Source organism: Neofelis nebulosa, chromosome 4 (genome assembly GCF_028018385.1).
Source record: "Neofelis nebulosa isolate mNeoNeb1 chromosome 4, mNeoNeb1.pri, whole genome shotgun sequence".
Lineage (NCBI taxonomy): Eukaryota > Metazoa > Chordata > Mammalia > Carnivora > Felidae > Neofelis > Neofelis nebulosa.
Window position 1 is genome coordinate 118,814,406 of NC_080785.1, and position 27,689 is coordinate 118,842,094.

Sequence of the window (27,689 nt, forward strand, 5' to 3'; positions counted from 1 at the left end):
TCTAATTCATTCTGAAGTATGGGGTAGTAGATCAGAGAGAAACCAGACTACTAGGGCTGTTGGCTATGCTGCTAGTGTGAACTCTTTCAAAAGAAAGAAGTGCTGTGTCTGAACATGAGCTATTTAAGAAGGGAATGAGTAGTACTAATATATTACGAACATGACACTGAAAATCTAGGCTGAATGCAGCCAGAAACTCCCAAATAAACTCTGAATACTATAAAGAATCCCACATGTACCCAACCACTCTTTGTCCCAGGCAAGCACCACTGTCACAAGGACTTAACGTTCTTTTTATTTTCTACTGTCTCAGTTTTCTGCAACTGGAAAAAACAGCTAAATATGAATACAGATCCAAGAGAAAATAGAATTCTCATAAAGTTTTTAATTCAAAGATACATCAGTGTGTCTGCAATCATTTTAAAAACAAAAATACTTTTGGCAGGTTAATGTGTGACTTTCTGTGCTGATAGAAAAATTAAGTTTGGCTTGTTGGTCTCATCAGTGTATTTGCTGTTTACAACAGCAATGTCCTATACTGCTAACAGTAAAATATCTGCCATTCCTTTAATCAGTCCTAGTCCTCTAATTTCATGTATTGATTTCAATAACATGCATATTTTAATTTGTAAGGCAGATGGTAAACTTTCCAGTTGGTCTTGTGAGATTTCATCTTGTCATGGGGCCAACACTATTTCACAAAATGTAAATGCTTCATTTTTTTAAAGGTGAGGTAAAGCCAACTCAAAAAACTAAAGAGCAAAGCTGCATAGGCAATGCAGTGGGGCCCAAAATGTTCTGATTATGTTCTTTTCTTTTCCATTAAGCCAGGGTAGCTTTTTACCTGCTACAATGGAAAACAGGAACTGCTATGAAGCCTGAAAAGAAATACTCGAAACTCAAATCCCGGAGCATTTTAGTAGCCTTTAGATCTTTTTTTTTTTTTTTTTTTTTAACATTTATTTATTTTTGGGACAGAGAGAGACAGAGCATGAACGGGGGAGGGGCAGAGAGAGAGGGAGACACAGAATCAGAAGCAGGCTCCAGGCTCCCAGCCATCAGCCCAGAGCCCAATGCGGGGCTCGAACTCACGAACCGCGAGATTGTGACCTGAGCCGAAGTCGGACGCTCAACCGACTGAGCCACCCAGGCGCCCCAGTAGCCTTTGGATCTTGAAAGCATATTCAGTAGTAATTGCCTAGCTACTCCTTCAAAAAAGCTCCAAAGCTCTGCTTAAGACTTTCAATTCCCTTTGCTAATGAAGGTGAAGAGCTTTCGACCAATTTAATCTGCAATTTTATTAACGCTATTTTTCTCTCAAACCAAATACTACATGCTGACATTCCCAGTGTCAAGAGGCACAAATACCATGAACCATCTCTATTCTTTGCATCACCAAGGAGTTCCTTCCCCATGTTGTTCTACAGGATGAACAAAAGCTTGAGGTGTACGTTTCAGAAGATAAACTGCTGCATGAAGACCCCCTATGTTCACCCAGACGGTATGCACCTTCCGCCAAACATGTCCCATTCCGGATAATGCCTGTGTATACACAAAAAGCACAGAAGTAATTAGCGGAAAATCTGCTTATAGACCAACCAGAGGTCTTGTTACAAGAAACTGGGGTGGAAGAGCAAACAAATCCTACTCAAACTAATATCCCTAAGTTTAAATTAAAAGATCCTACAGCTGCCACAGGGTGAGTTCCGGGGCTAATTTACAGCACCTTGGTAAAGCATTTCTTGTCCTGAGTAAGTAGCACAGCTCGGCCTGTCCCTGGTCTACAGACGCGGCTCATCTCCCGTAGGCAAGCTGGATAAAGGTTCCAGTTTCTCTTTTTGGAGCCCATCCTATAAAAGAAGGTCCAGTGAATCAAACACTTAACAGATAAACAACTAGGACTACATGAAATGAGAAGTGAAAAACTCATTACAGTAAGAAAATTCTCAAGCCAAAACAGTTGTCCTTTAGAAGCCACAGCTTCACTTGTATATGCCAATGAAATGAGTGATCAGATTTAGTAAACTGCTTAGAAATAATGAATCAGATGAACTGGCTACAGAATTTTTTTGACACCTCTAGTAGTTCTCTTAATGAGTAAAATAAACATCTAAACCAAACCAATGATGAGAAAATATTTATCCTGAGAAATAGAACCAAGTTTTCCTCAACCTTTGTATAGTATCCTGTAATTCAACAATGGGCCAGGAAGTGGATTAACCTGTGACAGTCAGATCAAAATGTAGTTACTTCATGAGTTCTCAGAAGAAACAAATTGGGTGAATCTATCATATAATTTGTTTTATCATTTCATAATTCTTAAGTGAATAGAATAAGTTCAAAGAAATGAACAGATTTAGAAGACAAATTCAGTACTAGTTTAACAAGTGAAGGTAAAACTAATCTTTTAAAAGCCAAGTCCCACCTTTTTCCAAATGGCATGTCTGTTACAATAATGTCCACAGAACCAGTTCTCAATGGCAGATTGCAGATATCCCACTGAACAGCATCTATGGGCAAGCCCCAGGACACTTTGCTATGGGGACAAAGGAAAGATGCTTACTCTGAAGTATGAAATCTAAAAACATTTCTGAAGAGACTGATATAAAGTAGAAAATGCTACTAAAATGATAGTGACAAACATTAACTTAAGAAAAAATTTCAAAACAGAATGTCGGAAGAACGCATACGGTCATGTGATAAAACTTTTATGATGACAAAATCTAATGATGATTTAAAAAGCAGTTAAGGGGCGCCTGGGTGGCTCAGTCAGTTAAGCGTCCAACTTCGGCTCAGGTCATGATCTCACGGTCCGTGAGTTCGAGCCCCGCGTCGGGCTCTGTGCTGACAGCTCAGAGCCTGGAGCCTGTTTCGGATTCTGTGTCTCCCTCTCTCTGACCCTCCCCTGTTCATGCTCTGTCTCTCCCTGTCTCAAAAATAAATAAAATGTTAAAAAAAATTTTTTTTTTAAAAATAAAAAGCAGTTAAGATTGGTTTTCAAAAGATGTCTGGTTTCATCTACAATTTAAGAAAAACTAAAGGGGTAAACAAGATTGCAACACAAAGAACTGTAAAGGTGGCAACAATAATGAGGCAGTAAATTATATAACTGAGAATGTAAAACATCGATGCACACACGAATAAGATTATGAGATGACACCTCTATAGTTTGGTAAGTCTCGGTAGTAATAACAGGAGACCTAAAGAAACAGATATGTAAAATTAGTAGATATAGAGATACTTGTTTGAAAATTAAAAAACATGTATTCTACTATAAAAAATAAGGCAAAGAAAAAGGCTGAAAAAACAGATGACAGAAGATAAGGACTATAGTAAATGAAATAAATTCTCATTAAGTCAAAGCCATTGGTATGAAAAAACACAAGAGACAGTAATGCACAGGCTAAGAATTAAAAGCAACTCAAGGATTATGAGTAGAAATGAATTATTATATTCAGAGTTAGTGAAGAACTTAAAATGTGCAATAAAGGCACTCACTCCATAATGGGGAGAAAAAAAAGCACAGATAACGAAAATATCAGTATTGGGGTGCCTGGATGGTTCAGTCAGTTAAGCGTCTGACTCTTGATTTCAGCTCAAGTCATGATGATCTCAAGGTTTGTGAATCTGAGCCATGTTTGGGATTTTCTTTCCCTGCCCCTCCCCCACTTGCTTGCTGTCTCATAAATGAATGAATTTAAAAAAAATGAGTCTTATAATCACAGGCATGAATAACTGCAACAAAATAAGAAATGAGGAAAACAATATTAAAAATCTAGATAGACTGATACAAATAGTACAGGTAGAATAGACAAAAAAGGTACAGAGGGCCTGAAAAGCAATTAAGATAAAACATTAAAAAAACACAAAAGAAATAATTTGCTTAAAAATATTTACCACATTTCAAAAAAAACTGGTGACTACTAAGCCCTAAGAAAATTTCGATAAACATGAAACAAAATGTACCATAGAAACTCATCACAATAAAACAAATGTAAAAATGAATTAAAACCTTTCAACTACTTATGTACAAAAAAATGATCTAAACCCTTGCTATTTAAAGTAGGACCACAGCCCAGCAGCATCAGTATTACCCATAAGCTTGCTAGGAAACGCAAACTCCCAGGTCCCATGCAAAACCTACTAAATCAGGACCTGTAGTTAACAGGATCCCCAGGTGACTCATGTGCAACATTCAAGTTTGAAAAGCACTGCCCTAAACAACTAGATCAGAGAGACAAGTACACAACCAGGAATTTAAAAAGAAAAATAGAGAATTGTCAAAATCTATAGGATATGGTCAACAACATTGATAGCCTGTAACTTAAGCTTTTAGGTAACAAATTTAAAAAACCTCAACAGGAAATAGGAATGAAAAGCATTAGGCATAAACTCACAGAACAGTATATGAAAGAACTAAACGAAGCACTGATGATTCTAATAGGGGGAAAAAATAACAAAGAAGAGGATAACCGACATACAGACATAAAACAATATGAGGCATACCATGTATAATAAATACATGGTATAATACATGAATAAATATGTGTAAGTAATATCTGCATCAAATGACTATATGTATTTTAAAACCCCTGATTTCACTTACAAACAGAAACCTCACATTAAGGAGGCAGCTGTTTTTAGGTTTGGTATAATGATGTCCCTGGGCTGTGTATTCAGAATGTGGAGCATCTGTATGTTTGAACAAATCTGCTGATCACTCACTACCTATTCTTGCCACTTTATAAGAAAGTGAAGGGCACCAGCAGAGGAGACCAGAGAAACAATTTTATGATGAGGCCTCTGATAAGAAATAGAAAACCAAGTGGCATTTCAACCAATTCTTCCCATAGATGGCCCAAACTAAAAGGATAGTGAGAGGCTGGCACAGGTGGTGGCACTGAATATAATCTGGAGTAGTGAGCCAGGGCTTAAGATACAGTAACAACATACAGCTCAGATAAAAACCAAAATTTCCCAGAGGCCAATGGACTTCCAGTGCACAGATATCAAAAGGATACAGTTGGAGAAGGACCTTGGACTATTTTGCTTGCAGAAGAGTGGATTTGGAGTGGGACAGGAAGAAGGGGAGTTTTGGTAACTCTTCAAATGTCTGATGTCAATAACCGTGTGACCCAGAGATAAGATTTTTCTTTATGGATCCCATTGGAACTACAAAAACTCTATAGAAGGTACAGAAAGAAATTCAGTTCACTAAAAGATACGACTAGCACTCAAAGCTGTGCAAAGACCAAATTGACAGCCTCCAGAGAAAGTCATTACAGATGGTTACACGGACTGGAAGGCCACTGGCAGGATCTCCTACAGAACACTCAGGTACTGTGGAAATGGCTTTCAGGTTTCTTCTAATTCTGAGACTGCTTTAAAGTGCCAAATAATAGAGGAAAGGCTAAATGGACTGTAGTATTTCTACACAATGAAATACCATGCAGTTATTAAAAACAGACTATATAAAGATATTCAAAGTGTTTGAAAATTTGTAAAAACTGAAATAAGTCAACACAATATTCTTCCACTATTTGGGAAAAAAGATACATGAATAAGGAAAGAGAAGACAGAAATAAACATAGTTGCATTAGGGTGGGGAAATTATAGTTAAATAAAAAAAACATGTTCTAAGTTATTTTCAATAAACGTTTGTTTTTTTTTAAATTTTAACGTTTATTTATTTTTGAGACAGAGAGAGACAGAGCATGAACGGGGGAGGGTCAGAGAGAGAGGGAGACACAGAATCCGAAACAGGCTCCAGGCTCCAAGCCGTCAGCACAGAGCCCGACGCGGGGCCCGACGCGGGGCTCGAACTCACGGACCGTGAGATCATGACCTGAGCTGAAGTCGGATGCTTAACCGACTGAGCCACCCAGGCGCCCCTCAATAAACGGTTTTAAAATTTAATGGAGTCTCACAGTATGCATTTTGGTTATGAGGATGTCACCATGACCATGCACTGGGGATATTAATTCATAAAGTCGGTAAGAAAAGTGATTATGTAAGCCTAAGAAATGGTACAAAATCTTTTAAATTAAATTTTTACCCTTCTTTAATTTGGCTCTTGGTCAATAAAGATGAGATGTTATTTGCTGCTCTATTCACAGCCAACGGATTATTATCACCAGCAATATGGTAACAGTTAGACCATTCAGTAGCCCCCTAAAAGACAATAGTATATATTAAAACCAAAGTAGCAAACTGTAAAAAAAGAAAACCCCAAAAATGATTAAAGTGAAAATAATTTCAACTGAATGTCAATAAACTAGACAATCAAACCAATAATCCAATGCTTTTCTTAAGTGACAACACTGCATGTTGTGAACTTTGCTATTCCCCTTGCTTAAAAAGGCCTTCTGTTCTTTCTCACTTGCTGAATTCCTACCTATCTTTCAAGACCTAGTTCAAATGTCATGCCCTCTCACATCAACCTGAACTCTCCAAGCTGCCTCTCATGTGCCTCCCCACCCCAAAGCATTTTGTACATACTCTGCCACTGTACTTCTTTTTAATTATTTCTGTACTTGTCTGCTTCTCAAGGAGTCTAAGGACAAGTCTCGTATTTTATTCAATCCCTCAGCCAGCAATGTCTGGCACATAGTAGGCATTACAGACCTAAAATACAAACACGGTTTGAAAATGTACCCAAATTAAAGTGACCAACCTATACCCTTTGTGATCACAGAATTTTATAGAATCTGATATATTAGAATATTTGAAAATTTCAAAATAAAATGTAATAACCACGGCACAGACCTCTGAATGACAACCACCACATCCCTGAAAGGATTTTGTAATGTTAAGTCAAAAACATGTGAACAGATCATAAATACCAATCTTACATCTCATCTGTGGAAGGAGGTGACACACTACCCTAGGCTGAACAATGTTCTAGGTAGATTAACAGAAGGTGTCTGACATGAAAGTTCTGCCCTCTATTTAGGACTCTTTTGTAAAGAGTAATAACCCATATCCACGGACACAAGGCTTCATCACCTTTTCTTTTGCCCACACACTTGAGGGTGATGTAGAAAGGACCCTCAGAATTTGATGAAAGCCTTTCAGATGATTGTGATTCCCCAACACTCATTTTTTTGGTCTAAATGTGTTTAGATTTTCAGCTTCTTTTGAAAGAGATGAATTTTATAGAACTTGCAAAGTTTTAAAGAGTACTCTAGACCAGGTATTTTATACTATGGTGAACAATTCGGTATACATACCCTGTCATTTCCTTTCATACTTCATTCATTCTGATTATATATCAGCTTCATTTTTTCAATATTGACATCCTCATGTCTACTCTTAGGCAGAAATGCCTCAATCTTTTTTCAATCTTTTTCAGCTGGAGGGGGGGCTCTTCTGGACTCTCTAGCTCTGTGGTATATTTCTTGACATTTTGTGACTTTCCATGCTATTTCAGACATAGACACGTCATGGTTTAATGCTAGAGAATAACACTTTGCTTTGTTCCCAGAATTTTTCTTCACAGCAACTGAGTTTTCTCTGTGTGCATTTCTTTAGCGAGAGTCAATTTCTCTAGCTCACACTACCAGAAAATAGTAGTCTTTTAGACTATTAAAGATTTCCTTCTGGGATTTCAACTCCCAGATGAAACATGTCATTTTCTAACTGTAGTTTAGATTATTTTTCCCTTTGTGGCTGCTTTGGACTGTCCAGATTCTGCCCACTCACAGAATGTGTGTATCTTCTTCAGTATATTCCCGCTGGCTTTAGGTATACTGTATGTAAGAACATACCATGATTCATAACTTTAAGTAATTTTAAACAGAAATACCCTCTTCCAAATTATTTGTAAAAGTATAGATAATACTGATTCAAGGAGACTCAGTCTCTTGTTATATGTTCTCCACTTAGAAAATGCCTTTCTATCCCTTGCTTTAAGCAGTTTTTGAATCCTCTCAGTATCAGTAATTTTGAAAACTATTTAAGAGCATTTGATGTGTGACCTTGTTAGACTTCGTAAAAAATCTAAATAACATGCATAGGTTTCTGTTTTACAACTATATTTACTCCCTCTAAGAACCTAAGTGGGTTAAGAAGCATAATCTCACTTTATACAGATGAAACACCTTCCTCCAGTTTTTTGCTTATGCCTTCAATATCTTTTCTGTTCAAGTCTACCAACTTGTCTTTTATAGAAAAGGGACTCACCAGTTTGTAATTATCAGCCTCTGCTGCAATCCACGGAGTAACCATCACTTATAATCTATCAGTCCTTAGCTAGTTGTAATAGGTGGTTATATCCTTCACACAAAAATTCGAGCTTTACTACTATAATTATTTTTTATTTTTTTTAATTTTCTTTTAACACTTTTAGGTCCACTGACCCCATGCTGGTGATTTCATAATTTGCCCATTAGTTCCAGAACACTTGATATATCACATGCTTATCTAAAAGGTAAAGAAAAGTTATTACCTCTATTGGGATTGCCCCTGTTCCACACATCGGATCAACTATTATATCAGTAGGTTGAGGAGCACAGAGCCTATAGGAAAGAAAATAGCTTATATAAAAATACTTCAATCAATAGCTGAGACTTTCACACAGACTACTCCTAAAGCTGTAAGATCAAGGACCTATTATGTTAGCATAAAGTAACACCAGTCAATATTCATTTTAAAAATCAATTTGTAATTATAGGCTGACTCTATATCCTAGAGCTTAAAAAAAATTACATACAGGGGTGCCTGCGTGGCTCAGTCGGTTGAGTGTCCGACTTCGGCTCAGGTCATGATTTCACAGCTCTTGAATCACAGCTCTTGTCCAGGCTCTGAGCCTGCTTATGATTCTCTCTCCTGCTCTCTCTCTGCCCCTCCCCTGCTCACATTTTCTGTGAGTAAATAAACTTAAAAACAAAACAAAACAAAACAAAAACAAGAAAATTAAGAGGGCCTGGGTGGCTTGGTTGGTTGAGTGTCCAACTCTTGATTTCAACTCAAGTCATCATCTCATGGTGGTGAGACTGAGCCCCACATAGTAGGGCTCCACATATTGACTATGGAGCTTGCTTGGGATTCTGTCTCTCCCTTTCTCTCTGCCCCTCCCTTCCCCACATGCATGTGTGGGTCGCACATTCTTACTCTCTCAAAATAAACATTTAAAAACAAAGCTGAGACAGTAGTTAAATGATATTTTCAGGACCACAAGGAATCAACATGGGATATAAGAGAAAGAGACTATTACCTTTTTATCCTGCTGTTTACCCACCAAAATCCAACACAGTACTTCACAAAAAATTAAAGTGTTTTAAAGGGAAAATTCAAACCAAGGTGTCACTTTAATCTAGATGGCAAACCCATTCTCTTACCGGAGCATCCCGTAGGCAAGAGTAGATCTCAGAGTTGTAGGTCCAAAATGTGTGATATTTCTTCGATGGAGACTCTCTTCTGTCAATGCAATGCCCACAACAATTTCATTATCATGGATGTTCAAAAGAACCTATAATAAAAGACAGAATAAAATAGGGGCGCCTGACAGGTTCAGTTGCTAGAGCATGCAACTCTTGATTGTAGGGTTGTGAGTTTGAACCCCACACTGGGTGTAGAGATTGCTTAAAAATAAAACCTTTAAGAAAAATAAAAATCTACTACCACCACAAATTAGGTTTCTTCTTTTTGAACTTCATATAAATGAAATAATCTAGTCTATACCACTTTCAAATTTTTAAATCTATTTTAATTTTGGGGGCACCTACTTGGCTTAGTCGGTTAAGTGTCCAACTTTGGCTCAGATGATGATCTCACAGTTTGTGAGTTCGAGCCCTGCATTGGGTTCTGTGCTGACAGCTTAGAGCCTGGAGCCTGCTTCAGATTCTGTGTCTCCCTCTCTGTCTCTCTGCCCTCCCCTGCTTGTGCATGCTCTCTCTCCAAAATAAATAAATACATATTAAAAAGAAATAATATCTTTTTTCATTCGTTATAAGTTAGCTATAACCAGATAGTCCCTGAATTTTTACAATACCAACATATTTTGAAGGTTTATGGCTTAACATCCATTTTAACTTTTTAAAAAGTTCAAACATGCAGAAATACTACTAGAATACTTGCACAACGAACTCTTAAATAAAATGTACCCTTCACTTAGATTAACCAACTGTTAACAATGTGTCACATTTGCTTTATCACCTATTGTTTTGTTTTTTTAAATGACTTAATCATGCCTGTGACTATTTTATCCTATTGTTTTTCTAACACACAGTGAAATATATTCAAGTAACAATAAAATGTTCTCCAGTCTTCCATGTAACATGATCTTTTCTCTTAATTTTTTTTTTAACGTTTATTATTGAGAGAGAGAGACAGAGCATGAGCAGGGAAGGGGCAGAGTGAGAGGGAGACACAGAATCTGAAGCAGGCTCCAGGCTCCGAACTGTCAGCACAGAGCCCAACGCGGGGCTTGAACTCACAAACCATGAGATCATGACCTGAGACGAAGTCGGACGCTTAACCAACTGAGCCACCCAGGCGCCCCAACATGATCTTAACAATAGCAGCAGCATAGGCACTTAACTATCACTTCCTATGTGCAATACATTGTTCTATACACTTTACATGCATTACCTCATTTCAGATTCACACTCTCCAAACCATATATTTTTTTAATACGTATTTTTTAAGTTTTTATTTTTTTTAGTTTTTTTTTCCTTTAACATTTATTTATTATTGAGAGAAGAGAGACATAGTGTGAGCAGGGGAGGGGAGAGAGAGGGGGAGACACAGAATCTGAAGTAGGTTCCAGGCTCTGAGCTGTCAGCACAGAGCCCGACATGGGGCTCGAACTCACAAACTGTGAGATCGTGACCTGAGCCGAAGTTGGTCGTTTAACCAACTGAGCCACCCAGGCGCCCGTAAGTTTTTATTGATTTATTTGGAGACAGAAGAGAGAGTGAGCGAACAGGGGAGCGCCAGAGAGAGAGAATGCTAAGGAGTCTCTGCACTGCAAGTGTGGAGCCCAATGTGGGGCTCAAACCCATGAACTGTGAGTTTATGACCTGAGCTGAGATCAAGAGTCAAACGCTCAACTGACTGAACCACCTAGGGCTCCCCCATGCTAGGTAATTTTTTTTAATTTATTTTTTAAATTTATTTTAATTAATTTAAATTAAAATTAATAAATTTATTTAAAATTATTTTATTTAAATTAATTTTTTTAATTAATTTAATTTATTTTTTTATTGACATTGTAAACTATATTGAAGTATAGTTTACACACAATGTGACAGTTTCACGTGAGCCAGGTATTATTATTATCTTCCTTTTAAAGATGAGGAAATTGAGGCACAAAGAGATCCTCTTACTTGCCCCAAGTCTTACAGCATTTAAGTTGGGATTTGAACCCAGGCAGTGCAGCTTCAGAATCTGTGCTCTGAGCACTGCACCCCCCATCCCTGCTGCTAACTTTTCAACATTACTGTCCTAATAGCCTAGTCATTCTCATAACACCTATTACACGATAAAAAGGAATGGGGAATTATTCTTCTCATTTGATATGCAAGGAAAGCGTACAGAGAGAGTAAGTTACTTGCCTAGATTCAAGTTTCCCAAAAGCAACAGAAAATGACTTCTTGGAAAAAGTGTTGGCTGCTAGAGGCCTTTTGAGCTGTCAGAGATTGTAAAGGCTACTAAGCATGGCCCACATGTGAATCAAGAGTAAGTATGCTAAAAGAGGCATGTGAGTGTATCAGTCTAGCAGTATTTAATAAAGAGCTGGCTGTGGATGAGAATGAGCAATGACGCTCAACCTCCTTGTAAGAGTAAGAGGCTGGGGTTTGCTTTAAAAACGTATTCCAAAACAAACAAACAAACAAAAAAAAAACAAAAAAACAAAAAAACGTATTCCACTTCTTTTCAGTAGTAAAACTCTACAACCAAGACACATAAAAACAAAGTAACTGTTTTAATTCTGGTTGGATTTTACAATCCGAAAGTCCGTATAATGTAAAAAGTACTAGATGAGAAAACTCAAGTCTTAATAACTCCCATCTATCTACTGAGCACTTACTATATACCAGGTATCGCACCAAATACCTAAAATGTATTATCTCATTTAACTTTCAAGACACACAGGTATATACTATTACTGGCTCCCTTTGAAACAGAGGCTCAGAAACAATATCTTGTCCAAAGTTATGCAGTTGTAGATTCTAAATCTGAATCAAGATGTCTGCCCATGCTCTTATTAACCACACCCTGTTAGCTATGTGGTCGCAATTTAACTGCCCATAAAAGTGCTTAGTCTGAAAATGCTATGCGTCTGTGATGGCCTTCTCGAATCATCACAATCAGGGGCACATACCTCCACATCAAAGTTGGTCATGTCAGCCTTCCACTTAAAATAATCTTGAACACCACCCCCAAAATCTCTTGCAGCCTCATTTGAGGAAAAGCAGTGTTTTTCTCCTGCCCTGTTGCACGTGACTCTAAACTTCAGCACCTCAGGAGTTTCTTCTTTTGAGCCTTCATCAGTCTCATCTTTGCAAGATGCCAAATCATCCCCTACTAATGTTGATATCTCTTCTTTAATGGCTGGATTTTCGTAATAGTCTAAGATACGGGAATCTAAGGTTTTGTTGGTGAATCCTTTTTTATCATCCCTCTCATCTGCTTTATCTCCTTGTCCATTATCAATCTTCTCTTTACTTGAATTCTGATTTATCTTTTTGCGCTTTGTTTTTTTTTTCTTGAAACTGGTGTTAACATTCCATACTTTTAAAGGTTCTGACCATGGAAGCTTCCCAGCCAACTCTTCAAAATCCTTTAAAACTTCTTCCTGTGAAAGACAGAGAGAATGATGAAATCCATGCACCTCTCACCACTTTCATTGAACAAATCTCTACTCAGCCTATAGATGCTGGAGGTGGTAGGAGTGCAGAACAAAAGAGGAAATAGGTAATGCCTACAATTAAGGAAATTAAAATCCCATTGAAAATTAAGATACACAAATTAAGCCACTAATACATAATACAAGATAGAATAGGAGATCAGAAGTTGGGCTTCAAGATTAAAATGTAAGCAGTCAGAAAGTGTTAATGATTACCTCTGGATAGGAGAAGTGGGTGGGTAAAGACAGGGGGAGGAGGGCAACTTACCTCTCACTGACTGACCTCCTTCTGAATTTTGTGCTGTGTAAACACATTTTTTTTTTTTTTTGATAGACAGAGAGAGAGCACAAGTGGGGGAGGGGCAGAGAGAGAAGGAGACACAGAATCCAATGCAGGCTCCGAGCTGTCAGCACAGAGCCCAATGCGGGGCTCCAACTCACAAATTGCGAGATCACGACCTGAGGTGAAGTCGGACGCTCAACTGACTGAGCCACCCAGGCGCCCCCACACTACTTTTAAAAGTAATACTCTTTTAAAGAGCAATAGTTTTTAAAAGGGACAACAAAGCAAAAAAAACAAAAACAAAAACAAAAACAAAACCCCACAAAAAAAAGTAAAAACAACCATAAGCAGTTAAAAACCTATCTATCCAATTTCTAAATAACGTCTAGAATCATCTTTTTATATATTGTTTTAACGTTTATATTATTTTTGAGAGAGAAAGAGAAAGAGAGCGTGAGCAGGGGAGGGGCAGAGAGAAGGGCAGTCACAGAATCCAAAGCAGGCTTCAGGTTCTGAGTTCCGAGCTGTCAGCCCAGGGTCCGACATGGGGCTCGAACTCATGAACCATGAGATCATGACCTGAGCCGAAGTTGGACACTTAATTGAGCCATCCAGGCACCCCTAGAATCATCTTTTTAAAATGTAAATCTGATTATGCCCCTCCCTTCCTTAAAGTCCCTCAACAGCTTCTCACTGCACATAAAAAAATCTAAATTCCTTAAAAAGCCCAACATAGGGGCTCTGTGCTGACAGCTCAGAGCCTGGGGCCTGTTTTGGATTCTGTGTCTCTCTCTCTGACCCTCCCCCGCTCATGCTCTGTCTCTCTCTGTCTCAAAAATAAATAAATGTTAAAAAAAATTAAAAAAAAAAAGCCCAATATAATCTGACCTCTGCCTATTTCTCTTACATCACCTCAGGACTGTTCTTTTTACCTCTACTTAGAAGATAATTGCTTCACATGGTCTCTGTACTGCTGGCTCCCTTGTCATTATTTTGTGTAACGTTTATTTCTTTTTGAGAAAGATAGAGGATAAGCAGGGGAGGCAGAGAGAGAGAGAGAGACATAGAATCCGAAGCAGGCTTCAGGCTCCAAACTGTCAGCACAGAACCCAACATGGGGCTCGAACCCACAAACTGTGAGATCATGACCTGAACTGAAGTCAGATGGTTAACCGACTAAGCCACCCAGGCGCCCCTCGCCTAGTCATTATTTTTTTTTAAAAAAATTTTTTTTTTTTCAATGTTTTTTATTTATTTTTTGGGACAGAGAGAGACAGAGCATGAACGGGGGAGGGGCAGAGAGAGAGGGAGACACAGAATGGGAAACAGGCTCCAGGCTCCGAGCCATCAGCCCAGAGCCTGACGCGGGGCTCAAACTCACGGACCGCGAGATCGTGACCTGGCTGAAGTCGGACGCTTAACCGACTGCGCCACCCAGGCGCCCCTCGCCTAGTCATTATTAATAGTAATTTAAAAGGCATATCTTCTGAGAGACCTGCTCTTCATAAAGCAGTCCTCTCAAGTCATTCTCTTCCCATTCTCTTTACAGAGCTAAGCATTATCTGAAGTTACCAGATTTATGTTTTGTTCGCTATCAAAGCTTCTCCCAGAAGAGGGTGGAAAGGACCTTACCTGTCTTGACTACTTCTATAAGCCACATGCCTACAACAGCGCATGGCATACAAATGGTTTTCAATAAACAGCTGCTGGATAATATGTGATAAAATGTTAAAATGTGTGGTGCAGAGCCATGCCATCCAATACAGCAGCCATTAGCCACATGTAGCTATTGAAATTAAAATGATTTAAAATTAAAAGCTCAGGGGCAGGGGCGCCTGGGTGGCTCAGTCGGTTAAGCGTCTGACTTCAGCCCGGGTCACGATCTCACGGTCCGTGAGTTCGATCCCCGCGTCGGGCTCTGGGCTGATTGCTCAGAGCCTGGAGCCTGCTTCTGATTCTGTGTCTCCCTCTCTCTCTGCCCCTCCCCCGTTCATGCTCTGTCTCTCTCTGTCTCAAAAATAAATAAACATTAAAAAAAATTAAAAAAAAAAAAAAGGGGCGCCTGGGTGGCTCAGGTGGTTAAGCGGCCGACTTCGGCTCAGGTCACGATCTCGCGGTCCATGAGTTCGAGCCCCGTGTCGGGCTCTGGGCTGATGGCTCGGAGCCTGGAGCCTGCTTCCCATTCTGTGTCTCCCTCTCTCTCTGCCCCTCCCCCATTCATGCTCTGTCTCTCTCTGTCTCAAAAATAAATAAAATGTTAAAAAAAAAAAAAAAATTAACAGCTCAGGGGCACCTGGCTGGCTCAGTTGGTAGGGCATGTGACGATCACATGAGTCATGAGAGTCATGAGTTCAAGCTGTACGTTGAGCTTAGAGGTTACTTAAAAAAAAAAAACCAACTCAGTTTCTCAATCACATTAGCCACATTTCACACACTAATGGCTAGTGGTTAGTGTTGGACAGTAGACCTAAAACATTCCCATCAGAAAGTTCTATTGCAGAGTGCTGGTATATACAATATATGGTACTGAACATCAAGTTAGAAAGAGGTCAGTGTTCACTGATGGAACTGAGACTTGAAATGGGGATGAGGTGAGTGAAGGCTTTCATACTACTTGAAACCTGATGAAATAATGGTAAATTTCAGGTTTGGCAAATTCAATTCTATATACAAATTATTTCCCCATAAAAGGCATCTACAGGTCTTGGAGATTTAATATAATGGAGAACACTAGTATAGCCCCTTTCTTTCTCTAGACACCATTCTAAACACCAACAACAACAGAAATACCAACTTTATCTTTTTAAGTTTTTTTCATGTTTATTTTTGAGAGAGAGAGAGGGAGAGAAAACATGAGTGGGGGAGGGGCAGAGAGCGAGGGGGACAGAGGATCCGAAGCAGTCTCTGTGCTAACAGCAGAGAGCCCTATGCGGGGCTCAAACTCAGGAACGCTGAGATCATGTCCTGACTCGAAGTCAGACACTCAACCAACTGAGCCACTGGGGTGCCCCACCAACTTTATCTATAGATAAAGTAGAATCTATATGATACCTATAACTTTGAACCATAATATAACAATTCTAACATAAGATTCCCAAGTGCAGTGAAGGCCAAACAGAGGTATAGGAAGACACCAGACAAAGGTCTCAGACAAAGGTCAGAGAAGTCTACAAAGAAGTAGCAAAATAAACTCTCCTTTGGAATAGCAGGGCAAGTATATATACTGACAGAAGGAGCTTCCTTGAACTTCATCTGTAACAAGAATAAACAGGGGAGAGAAATGGAAGCTGAACAAGGAATCTTACAGACATGGTCTATTTGCTGGAAACAGTGTCGATGAGGTAGAGCTGGGGAGAGATGTTCTACACTGTAAATAACCCTGAAGCTGCTGATCCCTTCAGGCTAGAGAGACATAATGGTTAAAAGAACTTATGCAATAGTATGGAAATTATACCTCAATAATGCTGTTAAAAAAAAAAGAAGGAAGGGGAGACGGCAGGGGTGGGAAAAAAATTTAAATAAGGAAGGAAGAGAGAACTCATTCATCTACAACCAAGAAGGAACTTCACAGTGAAGCAGGGGAATTTCTTGCTGGCCTGGAACAGTTCCTGGCTTCTCCCAGAAGAACCTCCTAAGAATAGCAGGTCCAAGAGGAACTTCCTCATTCACAGATGACCAATCATCAAAAGTTATCAGCACAGCACTTATATGAACATAAGAAAGGACAAAGGAGGAAAGAAACAGAAAAACAAAGGGAGCAGACAAAAACAGGGACCAGAAAGACACTGCCACAGAGCAGTTGAAAACTTTGACCAATGGGGCATCTGGGTGGCTCAGTCAGTTAAGCCTCCGACTCCTGATTTCAGCTTGGGTCATGATCTCACAGTTTGTGGGTTTGAGCGCAGGCAGTCAGTGCAGAGCCTGCTTGGGATTTACTCCCTCTGCCCCTCCCCCACCCACGCTTGTTCTCTCCCTCTCTCTCAAAAATAAGTAACAAAAAAACCTCAAAAACTGTGATAAAACAAAATAAAAAATGTAATGAGGAAATACCTTTGTAAAATAAGAGCTCCAAGCAGAGATATAAGAGTGGAAAGGAGATGAGGTGAGCCACCATAAAAAGATGAAACAGGAGCTCACAGATGTCAAAGAATAAGTGGAATAAAAAAAAAAAAAAAAAAAACACCGCAAAATGAAGACCATATAGAAAGCACCACATATAAAAGACACTGATGAAAACACAGTAAGTAATGTAGAGAAAAGTAAAGCAAATACAATGGAAATAAGCAAAAAGTATACAAAGAAAATGATAAAATATGAAACAAAGTCAGGAGACCCTGCATATGTACAACTGGTTTATCTCTGAAAAGGATCTGACATAATGAAACAAAAAATATTTTAGGGTCACCTGTCTGGCTCAGTGGGTGGAGCATGTGACTCTTGATCTCAGGATCACGAGTTCCAGCTCTATATTGGGTGTAGAGCTTAATAAAAAATATAGTAACTCAAGAAAACTTTCAAGAAATGTATGTGGATGTGAACTTCTCTATAGACTGACATGTCTTGACAAGGAATTATCATGAGACATATCCTGGTGAATTTATGAGACTTCAGAGATTAAAAGTAAAATCTGGGCATGAAGCAAAAGTATCAAAAAAGCAACAAGTAAGGGGGAAAAATATCAAGATAGCTTCAAAAATTTTTCATGGCAACATTTAACACTAGAAGGAAATGAACACAGCCTACGGTATTTTTCAGGAAGAAAAGCATGACTCCAAATTTTATACTTAAACTATTCATCAAACATAAAGGTGAAAAACAATCATTTCTGAACTACTGCCAATCAAGTGATAAAAAGAAAACTGGGATTATGACTACAGACAACACTTAAATATTACAAACTGGAAGGTAGCTGGAGGTGAAAGGAAAGAGGAGATGCTGATATCCTCCTCCACCAAGAGATTAAAGGGTATGGGGTGCCTGGGTGGCTCAGTCAGATAAGTGTCTGACTTTGGCTCAGGTCATGATCTCACTGTTCATGAGTTCAAGCCCCGCATCGGGCTCTGTGCCGTCAGCTCGGAGTCTGGAGCCTGCTTCAGATTCTGTCTCCCTCTCTCTCTGCCCCTCTCTGCTCACGCTCTGTCTCTCTGTCTCAAAAATAAAGATAAAAAAAAAATTAAAAGAGATTAAAGGATAGAAATTAAAGCATACAGATCAACACTAAGATGAATAATAAAACTTCAGGGGGAAAAGGAAGGAGGGGAGGGTTAAACTATCTTATTAATGAGAAAAATGACCCTATAGGTAGTGCCTGGCTGGCTTAGTCAGAAGAGTGTGCAACTCTTGGTTTGGGGTCATGAGTTCAAGCCCCACCTGTGCAGAGATTAAATAAATGGAACTTAAAGAAAGAAAAATGACCCTCAGATTAAATACACGCAAGGATGTACAGAAGATATTTGTTCAACCACCATAGTAGCAACAGTCTGAAAAAACCTGATGTCCTAAATAGGGGTGATTAAATTAAGATGCAGTGAAATCCAGTGATGATATTGGCATGCTCTTCAAGATATAGGAGAAAAAGCACAGCACAGAACAGTATGTATGGTATGTTTTCATTTGTGTTAGTAAATAAAATGCACATATTTATAAAATATCTCTAGAAGAATATCCAAGAAATTGGGAATGATTCTTGCCTCCAGGGAGGGAACTGCATTGTATGGAGATATAGGAACAAACATTTCCACTGCGTATCCTTTTTGGTCTTTACAATTTCCCCTAAATTACCTAGCTCAAAAAAAAACATATAAAGCACAAATGTTAGCTTTTTGTTTTTTTTAAACAGGTTAATCAATTCATGATACTACCTGAATACTTAAAAAGGAAAGGACCTATCAGGATGCTAATCAAGCCTTTTTATAAGACATGGGAAAGTATAATGCTACAGTGAAAATGACAGTCAACAAAAAGCAAGAAGCAAATCTTTATTTACTTACTTTTTAAAGTCTTTTGGCTTTGTTTTTTTAGAGAAAGAGAAAGAGAAAAAGTAGGGGAGAGGGGCAGAGGGAGAGGGAGAATCCCAACCAGGCTTCACACTCAGCACAGAGCCCGAAGTAGGGCTCGATCCCACGACCCTGGGATCATGACCAGGGTGGGATGCTGGCACCCAGGCGTCCCAAGAAGCAAATATTTAAAAACAAGCTTTTACTGGGGCATGGTGCAAATAAGTCTTCAAAGTGAAAGGCTAAATAATTTTTCATGGTCACACATATGCCCTTGCATAGTTCTGAAAATCTACTTTAATCCTTGCTGCTCTTCTTTTGGGACTTTATCAGCAACCTCTTCTGGCAGTTAACTTACAAGGCTACTCTGCAAAGCTGGCTCATATAGAACCATTACATAATATCAAATTCACCTCCAATTAGAGATCAAACTGCACAAAGTAATACAAAAATATTAATAATGCTGTAAAGGCAAGAATTTAAAGTGAAACTTTACAGGGTTTTTAATATTTTTTTAATAGTTTTTAAAAATGCCTGTTAGCATTTACTCATGTATAGAATTAGCTATTAAAATTTCCAAATACTAAGCAGCAAAAATTTTCAGCAGCTGCCTGTTATGTCTAGTTTCATAGACATGATTCAGTTGACAATGATTATCAGAAGTCTGCAAGATTATACTACTAGTGCTGAAAGTTATATTCTTAATAAAATTTTAATCTATTTTCAGTTGGAATTCTTTTAGGTCTGGTTTTATTTTTTCTAGGCTGTGGGTTCACATCACTTTGGTTATTGAATAATGCTTCGGAAATCAATCTGTTGCCAACAAATAAAAATCAGAGAATCAGGCAGTATATCATGGATTTAAAAGACACAGTGTTTCTAATATAAGCAATAAAACTGATAGAAAAGTTTTCAAGCATCTGACTCTGGAAACCTGACTAAAAAACAATGTGGAAAAATACTAAGACCTTACTGAAATCTCTTTTTCAAACTTCAATTTAGGCAGCATATCAATATTTAGAAATCAGATGCTAAATACAAGTTGGAGACAAAGCTGTTGCCTTAACAAGTAAAGGAGTATTTACATATTAGCTATATTTCAAAAAATGATGTTAGAGAAGGTAACAGTTGTACAAAAGAACTGTGAGAGAAAGTGTTATTTGTAGATGACTCAGTCACTTAATCTTTGATTCATAGCCTGGAAGCAATTCTACTCTAAAACCATGTATGTCAGTAAAGCTAATCTAAGGTATGTATCTTTTGGTAAGAAAGTCACACAACTTATTTTATTTCTTATACACTTTGATGTTTTTCTATATTGACTTTCACTTACTTGTTTTTTTGTTATTCTCTCATCTTTTTAAAAAGAAGAATAACATATAACATTATTTTAGTTTCAGGTATACAACATGATTCAATATTTGTATATATTGTGAAAGGATCACCAACCAATGTCTAGTTCATATCTGTAACCACACATAGTTCTAAAATGGTTTTTGTGATGAGAACTTTTAAGATCTACTCTCTTAGCAACTTACAAAATGCAACACAGTATCTTTAGCTATAGTCATTGCTATACATGCTATATATATAATATATAGTCAATGCTCTACATTACATCTCCATGTAATTTTACATGGTATAAATTTGTACCTTTTGACCCTTTCCACCCATTGTGCCCACTACCTACAATATTGATTTTTTCAAAACAACTTTTGAGATGGACTGTCCACCAATCTCTGAATTTTATTATAAAACCCTCCCAGGATTCTAGATTATAAAAGCAGTAGTAATGCTAAATGTTAGAATGCAAAAAGTGGAAATAATCTCTTTGGGGAGAGACTGAAAGTCAGCTACTATGGGAAAACTCACCTTTGTTTCTTTGAACTGGTAATCTTTAAACTCCTTAACAACCACAAATAAGTTATCAACTGATCTCAGACAATGAACCTGGGGGAGGGAAAAAAATGTTAGAAACAAATTTATGAGAAAGCTTTTGAATCACACAAACTATCAATATTTAAATAAAAAAATGGGGGGGCGCCTGGGTGGCGCAGTCGGTTAAGCGTCCGACTTCAGCCAGGTCACGATCTCGCGGTCCGTGAGTTCGAGCCCCGCGTCAGGCTCTGGGCTGATGGCTCAGAGCCTGGAGCCTGTTTCCGCTTCTGTGCCTCCCTCTCTCTCTGCCCCTCCCCCGTTCATGCTCTGTCTCTCTCTGTCCCAAAAATAAATAAAAAACGTTGAAAAAAAAAATTAAAAAAAAAAAAAATGGGGAAGGGGAGCGCCTTGGTTGCTCAGTCAGTTAAGCATCCAACTTAGGCTCTGGTCAAGATCTCGCGGTTTGTGGATTCAAGCCCTGCAAGGGGATCTGTGCTGAAGCTCAGTGCCTACAGCCTACTTCAGATTCTGTGTCTCCCTCTCTCTCTGCTCCTCCCCCACTCGTGCTCGCGTGCACATGTGCTCTCTCTCTCTCTAAAAAATAAACATTTTACAAATTTAAATACAAAAATTAAATACAAAGATTTTAAAATAGGTAATACCTATAATTTGTATTTTAACTTTTCTCATCTCCCCAGTCTCCCATGTTTTGGGTTCCCCATTAGCTTCTATACTCTTACAGAAAAGGAAAAAGGAAGATGGAAGGATAGCTTTAAAATGTTACCTGGGAAACACAGGTTTGGGGGAGAAAGGAAAGATGAAGACAGTCAAGTGGGGCTTTACTGTATATTTCTCTCATGGCTCCCTAGGGTACACTGTATCCTGTGCAGTGGTTAAGAGCACAGGGCTTGAGCTCCAGCTGTGATTACTAACTGAGTGACCCTGGGCCAATTACTTATCCCTAAGCCTAACGATTAATGAGGATAATAATAGCACCTATCTTCTCAAAGCTGCTAAGGTTATGTACTAAGATACTGGGTGGAAAATATCTGCTTCCCATCCATCCCACAAATATTTACTGGATTTCTTTAAATTTTTTTTTCACATTTATTTATTTTTGAGACAGAGAGAGAGCATGAACGGGGGAGGATCAGAGAGGGGGAGACACAGAATCGGAAACAGGCTCCAGGCTCCGAGCTGTCAGCACAGAGCCCGACGCGGGGCTCGAACTCACGGACCGCGAGATCATGACCTGAGCCGAAGTCGGCCGCTTAACCGACTGAGCCACCCAGGCGCCCCTTTACTGGATTTCTACTACATGCCAGACACTAAGAACGTGGGAGATTTCAGCCAAAACAAAAACTCAGAAAATTCCTGCTCTCATGATGCTTATATGGTTATGAAATACTGGTTAGCTTTTATTCTAGTGGAATGGCAGTTTGCTGACCTTCACTTCTCCATTTCAATGATTCCTAATTACTTTTGAGCAAGTATTTCTTTCACAAAGATTAAAAGAAAAATCTCTCCTTATACACTTCACCACCAAAGTCTACACTTCAGCTAAATGCCGAAGTAAATAAATTCAAAGATGTTTGGCAGATATTCAGAATTTCTTCAAAAGTCACAAAGGATTCTTTCTGGTGAAATTCATCCTCAGGAAATATTAAGATCACTTCTAAAAATATAGCAAATCTACTAGTCAAATTCACAAATCAGTACCAAATAGAAAATGCAGTAATACTTTAAAATAACCAGATTTGAGGCAGAGTAAAGAAAAGCAAAAAAGATTCAAGAGGGGTCTGTAAATCAGAAAGTAATCATAAAATGACCCTTTCAGAAAACTATTTTTAATATTGCTTCATTCAAACCTGAGCCAGACTTTCCACTGAAATGTCAAAATATATCTTGCCCCGTTCTTTGCTGATTTTGCACGATGACCCCAATTTCTCTCTCACTTCATCTGCAGCTGTTTGCTCAAAACCGGTAGGTACAGTGGCTCCAATAGTGACTTGGAGGTGCTCAGACTCACTTCTGGGACCACTTTCTGTCACTTGTATAGACCTCTGGTTCCCATGAAGGTTCACATCCAGAAGTTGGTTAGTGGCTTCTTGAACATCAGACATGTTGGCAGTGCTTCCAAGATTCCTAATACGGTCCCTTTAAAAGCAGTACAGAAAAGAAAAAAAGATAGCGCCTAAACAGTATCACCTCATAGCTCATCTATAAATAAAAACACCTGCTTTGGAGGGCTGGAAGAACAAGGCCACACAATTGTTACCGCCATATTCATTCAACAGGCCTGAATCAATATTCACTGAAGATAAAACGATTGAAGAACATGGGCACAGAGGGTAAGATGTAAACTGTGATATTACTAAACAAGCAATATGCTGAGGAAGAAAAGGAGACAGAGGAATAGGAGTATTTCCATAGCATGCAATGTTTGGTTTGCGATCATCTGTATTAACAGCCAGCTCAATTCCCAAACAAAGGCTGCTAGAGCACATTCAAATATAGTTCCAAATCTAGTCCATTTTCAGCTGGCAGTTCAGAATATGCGCCTGTGGAACTGCAGACATGGGTCTGAATTCACGCTCTCACCATTCACAGGGTGAATGGCCTAAAACAAGTTTACTCTTCTATGCTTCAATTTCCTCATCTGCAAAATGGGAATTAAATAATACCTCTCTCCTAGAGTTGTTGGGAGATGTAAGGGACAAGAACATACTGCCAGACCCATGACTAAAACTTGCTATTAGGATATCTATCTTTCTCCTATGAAGTGGACAGGGACTCATGCGTTTAAAAATGATTAACTGAACATCTAGGACCTAATGGACTGCAAATGTTTGAATGCCTACCACAGGCCAAGCTCTGGGATCCACGGGCAGAAACAGTATATGAAATATCTGAAACAGTAAGCCAATGTCCTGTATCTGAGCAAAGAGGGGGGGGGGGCTGGGGGGCGGGATTTAGAGAGGTGGGAGGTGGGGATCAAGAGCTCTCATCAGATTCTCAAAGGCTTCGTGACCCAAAACAACTTAAGTAGGCACAGAGTACCCACACTGTACAGTTCTGTGCCGGGACAAGCAACAATGTATATACACTAATAAAAGTCAGTTCCAGCCCTTAAGGAGCTCATAATCCCTGTGAATACAACTTCCATCTTCTAATTAAAGCAGCTGAAGCCCACGAAAGGACATATCCCGCCCAAGGTCAGAGAGAGCCGATCAGTGACGCTGGCTGGAATAAAACCCACGTCTCCGGACTCCCACGCGTGCGGGTGAAGGCCTAGCAGAGGACAAAAAGGGATCCACAATAGGATCGGGCTGAAGTCCAGCTCGGTGCCGGCTCGGGTCGCAAGACAAAGGTCACCCCTCCCTCCCGAAGGTCTCCAGCGCCACACCCGGCCACTCCCACCAGCCGCCCGGTTACCGGTAGCCAGCGCAGACCCTTCCTGATGCGGCAACCTGCCAGCCCAGCGCGCCCCGGTCACGCCGCCGGAAGCCGCCTGGACTCCCCCGGAAACGGAAGTCAGGGGGCGCCCTCCCAGAAGCTCTGAGCTAGGGACGGGCCCTGGTGACAGTCGTGGAGAGAGCAACACGCGCCTGAAGGTCTGTGCGCGCTGACGCCGGGCAGGTGGGTTGGTAGCTGTTGCAGTTGGGGGCAGAATCTTCTACAAACCGAACTTGGAGAGCCCCAGACTTCGTGGCCTGTCATCATAGTAGCAAACATTTATAGCGTGCTTAGCCATGCCAAACACTGCGTAGGGCTTCACCTCGTCATTTCATTGTTCCAACAGCTTTTTGAAGTGGCACGGAAAATCCCAGGTTTAAAATCGGAAAATCAGAGTCTGAAAGAGGTTACATACCTTGCTGAAAGTTCCAGGCACAGCACGTTAGAAGCAGAACTGGGTTTTGAACCTGATGGTGTCACTCCAGAATTCTTCCTCATCAGATCTGAGTCAGTGTTGTTCAAACTAGTCCCTGCGTTATATATTGCCTTCACTACTTTTGTCTAATTGCACTTTTGTTTACTTAATATTTTTCTTTAGATATATATTTTTAACTTATGTTAGAAGGAAACGTGTGCAACTAAACAAAAATAACCCAATTTAAAAATGGGCAAAGGCCAGGGGCCCCTGGGTGGCTCAGTCGGTTGAGCATCCGACTTCTGCTCAGGTCATGATCTTTCAGTTTGTGAGTTCGAGCTCCGTGTGGGGCTCTGTGCTGAGAGCCTGGAGCCTGCTTCAGATTCTGTGTCTCCCTCTCTCTTTGCCCCCTCCCTGCTCATACTCTGTCTCTCTCTGTCTCTCAAAAATGAATAAAAGTTTAAAAAAAATTAGAAAAAATAAAAATGGACAAAGGCTTCAATATTTCTCCAAATAAATACACATATGGCCAATAGTCACATGAAATGATGCTCAATATCATGAAGAAAATGCAAATTAAAGCCAAAGTGAAATACCTATTTTAGTGGCTAAATTTTTTAAACAATGGACAGTTGCAAGTTCCAGTAAGTATGTAGAACAATGGAGCATGTGTTGCTGGTGGCAGCGCAAGATGATACAGCCACTTTGTAAAACAGTTTAGCTTTTCCTCAAAAAATTAAGCAGAATTGGGGCACCTGGGTGGCTCGGTTAAGCATCTGACTTCGGCTCAGGTCATGATCTCGCGGTTTGTGAGTTCTAGCCCCGCATTGGGCGCTGTGCTGACACCTCGGAGCCTGGAGCCTGCATTGGATTCTGTGTCTCCTTCTCTCTCTGCCCCTCCCCCGCTTGTGCTCTGTCTCTGTCTATCAAAAATAAGTAAATGTAAAAAAAAAAAAATTTTTTTTTTAAATTAAACAGAATTGGGGTGCCTCTGTGGCCCAGTTGGTTAAGCATCTGACTCTTGGTTTTCAGCTCAGGTCACACTTTTTGGGTTCAAGCCCCGTGTCAAGCTCTGCACTGACAGTGCAGATCCTGCTTGGGATTCTCTCTCTCCCTCACTCCTGCTCCTTCCATGCTCCTCACACCCCACGCCCAATAAATAAATAAACTTAAAAAAAAGTTAAAGGGGGCGCCTGGGTGGCGCAGTCGGTTAAGCGTCCGACTTCAGCCAGGTCACGATCTCGCGGTCCGTGAGTTCGAGCCCCGCGTCAGGCTCTGGGCTGATGGCTCGGAGCCTGGAGCCTGTTTCCGATTCTGTGTCTCCCTCTCTCTCTGCCCCTCCCCCGTTCATGCTCTGTCTCTCTCTGTCCCAAAAATAAATAAAAAACGTTGAAAAAAAAAAATTAAAAAAAAAAAAAAAAAAAGTTAAAGAGAATTACCACATGACTCAGCAATTATACTCGTAGATGTATACCCAAAAAAACTGAAAAACAGATGTTCAAACAAAAACTAGTACATTATGTGGCTAAAGCATTGTTTGTAGTAGCCCCAAAGTGGAAACAAGTCAAATGTTTGTCCGTCAGCTGATGAACAGGTAAAGAAACGTGGTTTAAATATCCATACAGTAAAATATTATTCAGTCATAAAGAGAAATGAAGTACTGTACTGATTCATGCTACAAAATGGATAAAACTTGACATTATGCTAAGTGTGAAAAGACTAAGATTCTCTTAGTATGAAATGTCCAGACTAAGCAAATATATAGACACAGAAAGATGAGTGGTAATTTAGGGCTGGAAAGAGTGAGGATATTGGGGGTGGTAGCTAAAGGGTATGAGGTTTTTCTGGGGGTGAGGGGTGGGGTGATGAGAATGTTCTGAAATTGGATAGTAATGATGGTTGTACAGCATTGTGAATATACTAAGAAACTGTACAGTTTAAAATATTTAAAATAGTGAATTTTATGTTATGTGAATTTTATCTCAAAGGAAACTTTGGTCTCATGGGAAACTCATCTGGAGTTTCCTCTAATGCAAAATGATACTTCTTTCTTAAGAGTTATTGCAGGATTTAAATGAGATTAACATGTTACCAGTCTCCTAATTGAAGTAGACAATGCCCCTAAAAATAGTACAATGAAAACAAGGTTATTAAAATTCTGGCCAGATACTGTTCACTGCAAAAGGCTCTGAATAGACTCTAAATATGAGGCTGTTCTCTATTCTCTAAAAGGATAAATTATCAAGTATCAGAGATAAACTAGCACTAAATGAGGCTTTCTTGACATGAGAAGCATTAAAATATTGAAAAAATTATTTTACCTGATTCAGTGTTATTTAATGCATACCTTTATACTATGTAAAATCATTTATAAACAGATTTCACACTTAGGGAAGCATTGCTCTAAGGCATATTATTTGCCTGTGGAATCATGTTAGGTGTCATTTAAGTGACAGCATTTATTGAGCAGCTATTACGTGTCCGGAATTCTTTTAGGCACTAGGGATACAGCAGTGAAAAATTCTTCTAGAGCTTATATTCTAATGGAAAATACAGACAATACAGGAAACGCATAACATTCCTGACATGATGAGAATAATGGAGAAAAATTAAGCAAGTTTGGGGAATGGAGAGTGCTGGAGAGATGGAGGGGAATGCTTACTTTATATATCAGGTGGTTAGGAAAAGCTTCTTTGATAAGGTAACGAAGTAGAGCCTGAAGGAAATGAGAGAGCAAGCTACTTGAATATCTGGGAGAAGAGCATTTCAAGCAGAGGTCAAGAGGATGTTCAAAAGGGTCTGGGAAGATCC

General features: G+C 39.4%; 1 protein-coding gene and 1 long non-coding RNA gene across 9 annotated transcripts in view; one reads left to right on the forward strand and one right to left on the reverse strand.

Annotated features, from left to right (window-relative positions):
- Positions 1-1,279: 1,279 nt before the first annotated feature.
- On the reverse strand, positions 1,280-24,552 carry THUMPD3 (THUMP domain containing 3). 4 transcript variants are annotated; one of them, XM_058726120.1, is made up of 10 exons: positions 24,443-24,552; positions 22,876-23,164; positions 21,002-21,079; positions 12,326-12,799; positions 9,339-9,469; positions 8,447-8,516; positions 6,056-6,171; positions 2,426-2,536; positions 1,727-1,850; positions 1,280-1,542 (listed from the first exon to the last, which is right to left on the reverse strand). In XM_058726120.1, the coding sequence occupies exons 2-10, from the start codon at positions 23,128-23,130 to the stop codon at positions 1,393-1,395; spliced, it is 1,509 nt and encodes a 502-aa protein (XP_058582103.1). In that variant the 5' UTR covers positions 23,131-23,164; positions 24,443-24,552; the 3' UTR covers positions 1,280-1,392. The 4 variants fall into 4 exon arrangements, with proteins under 4 accessions (XP_058582103.1, XP_058582104.1, XP_058582105.1 ...); XM_058726121.1 differs by having other exon boundaries at positions 24,460-24,512; XM_058726122.1 differs by lacking the exon at positions 24,443-24,552 and adding an exon at positions 23,869-23,970.
- LOC131509848 (uncharacterized) overlaps positions 24,430-27,689 on the forward strand; it is a 54,401-nt gene continuing 51,141 nt past the window's right edge. For all 5 annotated transcript variants that reach the window (XR_009260721.1, XR_009260724.1, XR_009260722.1 and 2 more), the window contains exon 1: positions 24,430-24,646. This is a non-coding gene — a long non-coding RNA (uncharacterized LOC131509848). The remainder of the gene's footprint in view (positions 24,647-27,689) is intronic.

Coding starts and splice junctions, on each gene's coding strand:
- THUMPD3 (XM_058726120.1), bottom strand. CDS start 23,130: ATGTCTGATGTTCAAGAAGCCACTAACCAACTTCTGGATGTGAACCTT. Junction 21,080..22,875: donor CAGTGGAAAGTCTGGCTCAG/GTTTGAATGAAG, acceptor TCCCTCCCCCAG/GTTCATTGTCTGAGATCAGT. Junction 1,851..2,425: donor GACATGCCATTTGGAAAAAG/GTGGGACTTGGC, acceptor CTTCTTTTATAG/GATGGGCTCCAAAAAGAGAA.